We start from the raw sequence: 10,594 nt of genomic DNA, 5'->3' as shown, positions 1-10,594 counted from the left end.
GGTTGGTTAGATCTCTTTATCAAACCAACAATTTTATATTAAAACCAAACTTAGACCATATGCAGTAATAGTATCCATCAAACAAACTTCAATGGAACAGTTAGTGTATATTAATACAAACAAAAATTTAATCAGTTTTCAGATTTCAGTGGTTTATCAGTTCCAAACCCATTAATTGATCATATGATCATTAGCTGAATTAATTTTCAAACAATATGATGTATGATGGAATTGAAAACTATATACTGTATTTTAAAAGAAACAAAAATCTAACATCTGAAGAATATAGTTGAACAATATGAGAATAAAATAATAATTTAGAAATCAAACAAAAACTATTTATACAAGTTTGTTAGCAGCAATTTTTCTAGAGAGAAAGAGGGATGGAAAAAGACATGTTCTTGACCGCTTTATCAGAATATTTTTCTTGGGTTTACACAGGAAAAAAACAAAGTCGTCTTCTAATATTTTAAGGTAGAAGAAACTTTACAAACTATAATAATAAGAAAATAAATATCATTTTGCTTCTTCTCTACAAACTCCATTTTCTCCAATATCCTCAAGTCTTGAACCCTCTCCACTTCAATATAGCCGACCTCTCTTTCTGAAAAATACCAAAAGTAGCTTTAAATGCTCCGTTACATAATCTCTATCTCTTTTCAAGAATATAGAGAAAGAAAAATAATAGTTATATAGGAGAAGAGTTATAAGAAGATATCACCTAGTGATCGAAGCCACCGTCATCATAAGCTTGCTGCCTCAGGAGAAGACCAACATAAGAGATCTATCATCATCTTTCTGCTGTTACTATCACACTCGCTCAAACATCTTCCAAAGACTTCAACCACATCATCATCAAATGCAAGGTCATCACCAGAATCATCATCAACAGTTATCATCAGCCTCGGCCACGTCTTCCAATGGAAACTTCATGTAATTTAAGTGTCTTTTAGACCTAAAGTCATAAACCTTTTGAATTGATGATCCCAAGTTAATTAAAACCTTTAATTTGCTTTGTGTGTATATTTACAGGAACAAAGATGGATATGATCTTGGAGAGATAGACCCATCACTCTTCCTCTATCTTGATGGACAAGGACATCATGATCCTCCATCAACTGCTCCTTTATCTCATCATCACACAACCCGTATGCTCTTTCTCTCTCTCTCCCATTTCCTTTTTGGGAATTGGGGTTTGGTTTTTCTTTTAGTGGATTAGGAAGATTCCCTTGTTGAGGGAGAGAGTCACAGCAAAAACATGTCAAACAGATTTCAATCTTTCTTCTGCCATCAGTACTCTACTTTCAGCTTTGACCAGATCCTCTCTTTTCAGACCATAAGTCTATATACTTCAAACTCTTCTTTAAACCCTTTTTCTCTCTCCATTTCCTTCTTATTAGAACTAGTCCATTCACATACTTATATACATAACATGACCACTTCCACATATATACATCACATGACTTATCTATGCATCTTATGGCAGAGAATTTGGCGATGAGACCTCCAACATCGACGCTCAACATCTTTCCATCTCAACCGATGCACATAGAGCCACCTCCGTCTTCTTCTACACCCAATGTAATAAATATTACTTAATTTTTTATAGTTGCCGATTTTAGTTGGTTTTTGTTTCGACTTTAATATAATGTCAGCGCAACTACTAGCTATATCCTATAATATCAAGTCAGACCAATTATTATACGTTTCTCATTTTTCTAATGAGTACTGATTTTGATTCTTTTGTTTGTTTGTTTATAATGTGTTTGGTAAGACCGATAATACAAGATTGGTTGCACCTAGTAGTTCGACTCGACCATCTTCCGAGCCGTCCATGGACTTGACCAATCATTCTCAGTTTCAACTTCCTCAGCCTTCTAAATCAATCAAGGTTTCTATCCTTTTATTTTTATAAAGCTATATATATAGTTGCCTTGTTGATATATAAATGGAATTTAATCTTAGACTTGTTCTAGTTGTTTGATAAATTAATGAGTAATTTTGAAATTTTATGGCAGAAAGAAGGGAACCGCAAGGGGCCTGCCTCATCGGATCATGATATACCAAAATCATCAGACCCTAAGGCAAGTGTTATCATATATAAATAAACGAAAACGAAAATAAAAGAGATTTACACCTTTGCGTTTGATAGTTTCTCCTTGTTATGTTTATTAATTTAATTTTTCAACAGACATTGAGGAGACTAGCACAGAACAGAGAAGCAGCAAGGAAAAGCAGATTACGAAAAAAGGTCAGCATACATACAGTTCATGAGTATACGTTTTGCAAACAATTTTTTAATTCCAAGGAATGATATTTTATAATGACGTTATTTAATTTGGTAAACTACGACAGGCTTATGTTCAGCAACTTGAGTCATGTAGGATCAAGCTTACCCAACTAGAACAAGAGATTCAACGGGCCAGATCCCAAGTAAACAGTTTTACATGTATTTAAATAGTATATGTATAATTATTTATTTCATCTCTAAAATTTACTATTTGATTTCTGATGGTTAATTAGGGCGTATTCTTTGGAGGGTCTCTCATAGGAGGAGATCAACAGCAAGGTGGACTGTCCATTGGTCCTGGCAACACCAGCTCTGGTACGTAAAAGTTTCATGTATATGATCAATTTTAAACCATCGATTTTGACGATAAAATGAGAGTAATCGAGTATGCAACGTGAAGCAGCGGTATTCGATATGGAATACACGAGGTGGCTGGAGGAGCAGCAGAGGCTGTTAGCCGAACTAAGGGTGGCGACACAAGAGAACTTGGTCGAGAACGAGCTTAGGATGTTTGTAGACACTTGTTTAGCTCACTATGACCATTTGATTAACCTGAAGGCCATGGTCGCTAAGACCGATGTGTTTCACCTTATCTCTGGCGCTTGGAAAACTCCCGCCGAACGTTGCTTCTTGTGGCTAGGAGGTTTCCGCCCATCTGAGATCATCAAGGTAAATCTCGTCTTTATTTACACTCTTCTAATTTTTACATATGGGTGCGTGTGTGTGTTCTTATACATTTTTTTCTTTACTTCTACTTCTGCTACACACAAAAACTTAAGATAATTATAAAATTAGCTATCATTTAGTAAGATGTGTCTAAATTAGCCCTGATAATATTGTAAACTAATCAATGTGGATCATTAGATAATCCTAAATTTTGGATTTTTACTGAAGACTGACTATACTAAATTATATATCAAACACTAGATTAGTCCACAAAAAATTCAATCATTGAACATTATCAAATTCTGTGGATACTTGCAGAAATATATTATTGTGGTAGTGACATTTCTTATTTCTAAAGACATGTTGATAGGATATAGTACTTACAACATTATCCAATTAATATACAATTTTGATTTTCCCCGGTTTTTTTTTAAGTTTTGGTCTTTGATTTTCTTAGAATATGGTAAGATACAGTAACAATAGATAAGACATAACAGACACACGAGTAGTGATTTTGTTGGAGGTATATATAACATTGCATGGGGTTGACAGTATATGTTTAAAGCCAACCTATATGTGTATATAGTATACATGTCCTTATATTACGAAAATAGTAAAGGTTACAAAAAAATATTTTTATAAATAAAAAGAAGAAAGAATGCGTGCAGTTGTGTGATTGCGAAGTATTTCTAGAAAAGGTTAGGTTTTGGCATGATGTAAAAGAAAGTGTCTGTTTTTACGACACATGCATGGATATAGTACATATATATAATCAAGAGACTATAATCAAAAACCACCATAAATTTAACAGAGACAACCATAACAAATAAAACAAAATAAAAAGATTAAAGTAACAAATACAATTTTATTCGTTTTCCGAACCAAATAGTATGTCATATACTGATATACATATGACGAGACCTTTCGCAATGTTGTAATCTTTATTTCCATAAAACAAAAACAAATACTAAGAAAATTTGGGTGTAGCTAGTAAACTTGTGCATGTACACTCAACATTTAATGCATTCAACGTTTTTATGCATGCATCTATTATGACCGTGCTTGCAAATATATAATGTATTTGTGTGTGTATTAATTAGTGTAAAACGCTTTCAGGTGATTGTGAATCAGATAGAACAATTGACAGAGCAACAGATAGTTGGGATTTGTGGGCTACAACAGTCCACACAAGAGGCCGAAGAGGCACTCTCACAGGGCCTCGACGCATTGAATCAGTCGCTTTCCGATAGTATTGTATCCGATTCTCTCTCGCCTGCCTCTGCACAATTTCCTCCTCATTTATCCAATTTCATGTCACACATGTCCTTGGCTCTCAACAAACTCTCTGCTCTAGAGGGCTTCGTTCTTCAGGTACCCTCTAATCCATTTCTTTTTGTTTAAAACTAAAGTTTACGCATACAAATCTTTATATATCAAATATATATATAGAGATGATATATATACAAGTGAAACCTGAGGAGCGAGGGCTGTGGTCCTAATAAGACTAGGATTACATATTTCGATTCTTGAACTACTCCTTATTAAACACTATCATATATTCATATATATTTGGTTGTTATAACACGCTATCAACAATTATATAGAATTTGTATGTTTGGGTTTAACTTTTCTTTATTGGTTAGAGAGGACATTCTTAACTATAGTGGTTGATTTTTGTTTGGAAGAATATTACTATAAGGGAACATTCAAACTAATTTGCAAACATATGTACGTATATGAGAAATGAAAAGTATTTAGTATCTTGATTCCGACATTATGTAAGTAGGTGTCTAACCAACACTTGTCTTATATCAACTTGGTCGGGTTGGTTTACTGAGAAGATTCAGTTTTATTTAATTTAATATTAATTCCCTTAATTGTATACTAGTTTAGAACATGCAAGTTTGTGAAAACGAATTATAGATATGCTTGTGAATAAGCTATAAAAGTAACAGCCCATATATATAAAATATTTTATATGTAACTGGACAACTAGTCTAGTATTGTATAACATTCATGCATTAATGCATATACAAACGGGCATCTTTCATTTTAACAAATTTCTTATTATCTTTTTATGTATTCATTCGTGTTTAGCTACACGCTTAAAACTTTTCATCTCCAAATAACAACTTGGAAATAATAACTAAAATAGGATAAATGATACAAACTTTTAAAAACGGACGTGACAATTGCCACCATGAATGTATGTATTTTGAATATATTTTTCAGCTCTAAGAATGTATGTATTTGTATATTCACATATATAGTCCAAAAGCATATACATATATCACATCAAATGGAAACATGGATTGCTTGGAGCCCATATCGTTCCATGATGTCATGGAAGTAACCGTCCCGAGTATCCCATCCTCCTAAAACACTCGTTTTCGAAAGTTTCCTTTACATTACATTACTGGTATGATTTCTAGTAATATCATAGGCTAATCATCTAATTAATAATCAAAAAGTAGTATTATGAAGCATGGCGTGGGGCCGAGATATGGAATTCACTGTTCCACCTTGACAATTCAGTGTCGTGTTTTCATCAGTCTAGCCCAAGCTTTGATATTTGTTCATGGAGACTAATCATTTGATTGATGATTTAATTTCTTCAAAATACATAATCTTGAATAACTACTCCATTAATACCTTAATTTTTCAAGTTATGAGATTATTAGTCATGGTCCATATTCAATGCATTGCTCTTAACTAGTCTTAGTCAATAACACGAAGGCAATTTTGTCAATATTATTTTGTCTTGCTGTTACTATTGCTCCATTTTCTATTTCTTTGTATATTTTTAAGCTAATACATTAAAAACTCACAGGCAGATAATCTGAGGCACCAAACAGTCCATAGGTTGAACCAATTGTTGACGACCCGTCAAGAAGCACGTTGTATTCTAGCAGTTGCGGAGTATTTCCACCGTCTTCAGGCTTTAAGTTCTCTCTGGCTAGCCCGTCCACGCCAAGATGGATGATACCACTGATGAGGGGGAAAACAAGAGAATAGGTTGATTAGTTAGCCAGCTTGACCTCTTTTATATAATATATTCTACAGAACTTAAATATCAGTCCATATAAATATGCTTTTATGATGCAGTCATGCAGATGATGATAGAAAAGTATTTCATACCTTTAATTCTTCTTTGAGCATGTGAAAATTAAGACTTGATCCTCGAATCCAAAACAGAAGAATATACACAAGGTCTAATTTTTATAAAAATATGAAAGACAAGTGAAAGGTAAGAGAAGAGAAGGCTGGCAACAATTTTGCGATTGCATGCAAGAATGAGGACAGAGAGACAGAAAGAGAGAGGAATTAGTTAGGTCCAAATTAAGCGTCGGCAAGTTAGGAAGGTGACAAAGGGTGAGTTGTATGAAACAGTCAGGGACTTGGGATCAGCACCGTTTTGCTTTGGGTTCAACGCCTCTTTCTCATTCACCTTTACTTTTCATGTCTTTGCTGTCACCTGTTTTTTTTTTTACTTTATAGGATGGTCAAACCAAAAAACATAGTTTATTTTACCCACAGAAAACGAGATTGATTCTGTTTACACTAACGATCAGATATTATAAACTTCACAAGATTAATCGTTGGACTATAGCTATGTGAAGTATGTAATGCATTATGCATGAAACTAAAGATCATCGCGCATTATTCTGGTGGGCCACTGAGACAAGGCCCACTAAATTTTGGATAAAAGGCCCAAAATTGGTTCTAGACCAAACCCAGCAACACATTGAAGATAATATTACAACGAAGTACACACGACCAAAAATATATTATTTTCACATCAAATCCTTTTTTTTTTTGATAAGGAGCCAAAAGTCTGAATGCCTGAATTACAATGCGTATAATCCAAAATCTCATAGTAATTAAGCAGTAAACAATAAACAGAGAAGACACACAACAAAAACAACGAAACACAAGTTCGAAACAGAGAAAAACCTCGAGACATACAGAAGTTGGCACTATTTAAAGCATCATATCTGCTTTAGAAGGCAACTTCCTAAAGAAATTACTTGGAGCAGAAGGCATCTTGCTTCTAAACTTAGGATGTCTCATCCAGTACATCCCAGCCGCAAGAGCCACGATCTTAAAAGGCGTCACGTACAACACCATCGCAGCAACAAGACACATAATCACAAACAAGCAAGTGGCACGAGGATCTCTCCAACTCAACAACGCTTGAAACCTCTCCCCTTGCGTTGCGATATCTCCAACAACCATCTGGATCCGACCCGCAACGCTTCTTAACCTATCATACCTCATCTTCACAACATCTTGTCCCTTTGATGTCGGGAACGTATCAAACTCCTCGTCTAGCTCATCTCCAGTAGCCGCTTCAGCCCAAGAGATCTTTGTGTCCATGTGAGGAGGGTGACGTGGCCTGAATCTGAAACTCCAGAGCCCTATCAAGAACATGTAGAGGAAAGCTGTTGGGAGTATCAGCTCTGGATAACAAATGAGTATAAAGAAGAGAACATGGAACAGTATAGTCGTCAAAGGATTCTTCCAGTGGCAGACGTCTCCAAGCCATTTGCTCATAGCAATCAAGCTTGAGAACACAGAGACTATCCTGAAGAAGTTAGCTTTGCTTCTCCTCATGCTCCACATGTGTGAATCAACATCAAGCATGTACTCTACTATCTCTTTCCTCAGAGGAGGCTCTGCTCTGGCTAACCGCGCCGCGACAATGCTCATTGCTTGGTATCTAAGACTGTCTAGTTGGTTCACAGTGAAGGGGTGAAGATAATGCATCTTTGGAAGGAGAGGATGGCCATAAAGATAGATCATATGAGCCATAGAAAGGCAAGTGAATCTCACAGCTAGTTGAACCTCTCCCATCTTCTTTAACCCTTTTGTTTGCAGCACAAGTAAAGGGTAAGAGTGAGTGTAGATTCTATCTGCCTCTAGGGTTGATAACCTGATCCTTACTTTCCCTATTCTTGCATCAACTTTAGCTCCATTGTTTGACTTCTCACTCCCACCAAGATGACAGTTATCAAACACTCCAAGTGTAATAACAGTACAAGGATCATACACTTCCCACATGTACTGCTCATTCCATTTAGGGCTAAAGCTCTCGATGATGGTTCTTGTCCTCACCCACTTTTGTCCGTACTTGGCAACACAGTAAGGATCTGTTGTCGCTTTACCGTCTTTAGTCTTCATCGGTGAAAGCCCCTGAGCACTCAAGATACCTACTTCAAGGATCCCTATAGGTTTCTTCCACAGTTGCCTTGCCGTGGGTTTCACGTCACTGATGTAAAGAGTTGATTCATCCATCACATGGTACCCTCCTTCAAGACAAACTCGCAGGTGAATGCGGCTAGAGAATTTGAGCTCGTGTCTCTTGTCTCCTTCCAACGCACCAAACCCAAATTTCTCAAGATTGTACCATTTGGAGTGAACAGCTCTGTGATCTAATCTTTTCTCAAACGCATTCAACGGTGAGATCAGCCTCCCCATGACTTCATCTTTAGCTGATGAAACCTTGTTCTCAACCGTCAAGAAGAACTGTTCTTCAAACGGCTCAGCAGCTACAAACACAAGATCTTCATTCCACATAGGGTTCGTTGTCTTGTTAGGGCATAACTTTGTCTTCAGAATCTGGTTCCCAACTTGTACCTTAACAAAAGCTTGAGGCGGCTGGCTTCTATCACTAGGCTCAACATCTTGTGCCTCAATCACATTAACCCGGAGATACCACAGTTTGGGAGATACATAGACCTTGGCCCTAACGCTTTGCACACCTTCTCCTTGAACAGAGGAAGCATCAGAGTGCCAAGCATCAGGAAACGCTTCATCAGCTTGCGTCCCAAGCCAAACAGCTACCATAACCTCTCCTCTCTTCTTGGCTTCGCCGCGGCGAGCTTCTAGTCTATACCACTGAGGCGCAAGTGGACTGTCAGGTGGAACTCTCGTAGGTATCTCATGCATGTCAAACACAACCTTCCCTATGTAATCATCTCTCGTAACCATCTCCTTGTCACGCACGAAAACTTCGACTGTAGAGGACTGGATCTTGTCTTTCGAGAAGGCGAAAACTTGGTTCCACTCAGGGTTTGTTCTTTTCTCGAAGTGCTTTGTCTTTCCTTTGTAGTTTCCTATCTTGACTTCCACGTAAGGGTCGCAGTTGCTTGTGACGGGGTTCGGAGGAAGGTCTTTGGCTTTGACGACACGGACGTAGAGATAAAACATTTGTTCGACGAGATCGTATGTGCTTGCTACTCGTTCGCTGCTTATCCATCCACTTCCTCCGCGTTGTCCTCCGTGTGGCCATTTCTCTCCTAGGTCTGGTTTCATGTCTTTGAGCTTGTAATCTTCTTGGCTCTTAGCTCCATCTTTCGCCATTTTTAGGTTACCTTGAACCAAATGATTCTATTTATGCTTCAGAAGTGCGTTAGGTCAAATACCTAATATACAAAAATTTGCAGAGATTAGTACAATATCATAGTTGCAATGTTGCAGGAAAATGATTAGGGAAAACAAGTTTCTTGGATCCTAAGAAACTAATGTATCTTCTTAGAAGTGTTTTAAAACCCTTAGTAATTATTATTAAGTAACTCTATTTTAATCTCAAGCAACAAAATTGATAAGATTCTTGACAGGAAGTTAACCTCTGTCTCTCTGTTCTGTTTTCATGAACTTATTCTACTGTTTGCAGGAAAAATACAGAATATATCTAATCATGTCAAATGAAGAATTAGACCAAAAACATAGTTCAAAAATCTGAAAATCTTTATTTTTTTTTTTGAAAAACAAGTTATTAGGCAAAATCAATGAAAAGATAAATCTAAAGTGTAAGAACGTACACAGAACCAGGCTAGTTTTATACGACCAACAATATTTCAAGAACAAGAAATTTTATAAAAGATTTATGAACCACATCCACAATTTATGTATGTCAAAAGTTATTTAAAGAAGATTAGTATACGGAGTAGCACCTTAACAAATATGTTGAAGAAGTTGCCAGAAAACTCTCTGTTTGGCTGTACTAGAAGAAATGGAACAAAGAATTCAAGAGTGGTGCATTATCAAAATTTGGTTTGATATAAAAGAATGACAAAGCAAAAAAGAGAGGGAAGAGAACAAAGAGAAACAATTTTATTAGACAGAAAAAGAAGAATCAAATGAAAAAGCAAATTCGATAAAAAGGCTAATCTTATTCTCTCTGTTTTTCTTCTTCTTTTAGAGGGAAGCTGATTCTTTCATTTTATTAAAGAGGGAAGCTGATTCTTTATCAGACTTTAACCTTTATGTACATTCAGAAAACTTTGCAGCACCGAGAAAGGAACGTGAAATAGATCACAAAAGGAAGAGAAAGGTGGGTGTGGAATAAGTTCTTATATTGGTTCTTTATCAAAAAAGTTACCACACCCAAGTTCTTATATTGGTTCTTTATCAAAAAAGTTATCAGTTGGTTCTACTTCTAACAATTATTTGGTGTGTAAACTAGTACAAAATTGGAAGACGTTTTTAATCCAACATCTCGGGCCTTGTTTTCAATCTTACGACTCCCATGTATAACTCTCATTTGGGCTTCACTTCTGAAGGCCCACTAACTTTCTCAACATGAGATTTTTTTTCTTTCTTTTTTGCTAAAAGCGTTCATGGGAAATTAGGAAT

General features: G+C 36.2%; 2 protein-coding genes and 1 long non-coding RNA gene across 6 annotated transcripts; 1 reads left to right on the top strand and 2 right to left on the bottom strand.

Moving 5' to 3' along the window:
* Window positions 1-502: 502 nt before the first annotated feature.
* LOC130509471 (uncharacterized) lies at window positions 503-6,291 on the bottom strand. Of its 2 annotated transcripts, none has more exons than XR_008943489.1 (4): window positions 6,095-6,291; window positions 5,785-5,944; window positions 722-1,567; window positions 503-604 (listed from the first exon to the last, which is right to left on the bottom strand). It is a non-coding gene; the product is annotated as an uncharacterized LOC130509471 (long non-coding RNA). The 2 variants fall into 2 exon arrangements; XR_008943488.1 differs by having other exon boundaries at window positions 506-604; window positions 722-1,570.
* On the top strand, window positions 803-6,086 carry LOC108843957 (transcription factor TGA10). 2 transcript variants are annotated; one of them, XM_018617124.2, is made up of 11 exons: window positions 803-933; window positions 1,033-1,148; window positions 1,487-1,581; window positions 1,775-1,891; window positions 2,019-2,084; window positions 2,192-2,251; window positions 2,356-2,433; window positions 2,524-2,605; window positions 2,694-2,959; window positions 4,073-4,327; window positions 5,787-6,086. In XM_018617124.2, exons 1-11 carry the CDS (start codon window positions 860-862, stop codon window positions 5,937-5,939), a joined length of 1,362 nt encoding a protein of 453 aa, XP_018472626.1. In that variant the 5' UTR covers window positions 803-859; the 3' UTR covers window positions 5,940-6,086. The 2 variants fall into 2 exon arrangements, with proteins under 2 accessions (XP_018472626.1, XP_018472625.1); XM_018617123.2 differs by having other exon boundaries at window positions 2,691-2,959.
* A 525-nt stretch (window positions 6,292-6,816) lies between the features above and the next one.
* Window positions 6,817-10,047, bottom strand: LOC108847981 (FT-interacting protein 1). Of its 2 annotated transcripts, none has more exons than XM_018621370.2 (2): window positions 9,913-10,047; window positions 6,817-9,381 (listed from the first exon to the last, which is right to left on the bottom strand). In XM_018621370.2, exon 2 carries the CDS (start codon window positions 9,317-9,319, stop codon window positions 6,938-6,940), a length of 2,382 nt encoding a protein of 793 aa, XP_018476872.1. In that variant the 5' UTR covers window positions 9,320-9,381; window positions 9,913-10,047; the 3' UTR covers window positions 6,817-6,937. The 2 variants fall into 2 exon arrangements, with proteins under 2 accessions (XP_018476872.1, XP_018476873.1); XM_018621371.2 differs by having other exon boundaries at window positions 6,817-9,330.
* Between the last annotated feature and the right edge of the window lie 547 nt (window positions 10,048-10,594).

The sequence above is a fragment of the Raphanus sativus genome, chromosome 3, assembly GCF_000801105.2.
Source record: "Raphanus sativus cultivar WK10039 chromosome 3, ASM80110v3, whole genome shotgun sequence".
Lineage (NCBI taxonomy): Eukaryota > Viridiplantae > Streptophyta > Magnoliopsida > Brassicales > Brassicaceae > Raphanus > Raphanus sativus.
The sequence above is the reverse complement of the archived record's forward strand: the minus strand, read 5'-3'. Positions and strand labels throughout refer to the sequence as shown.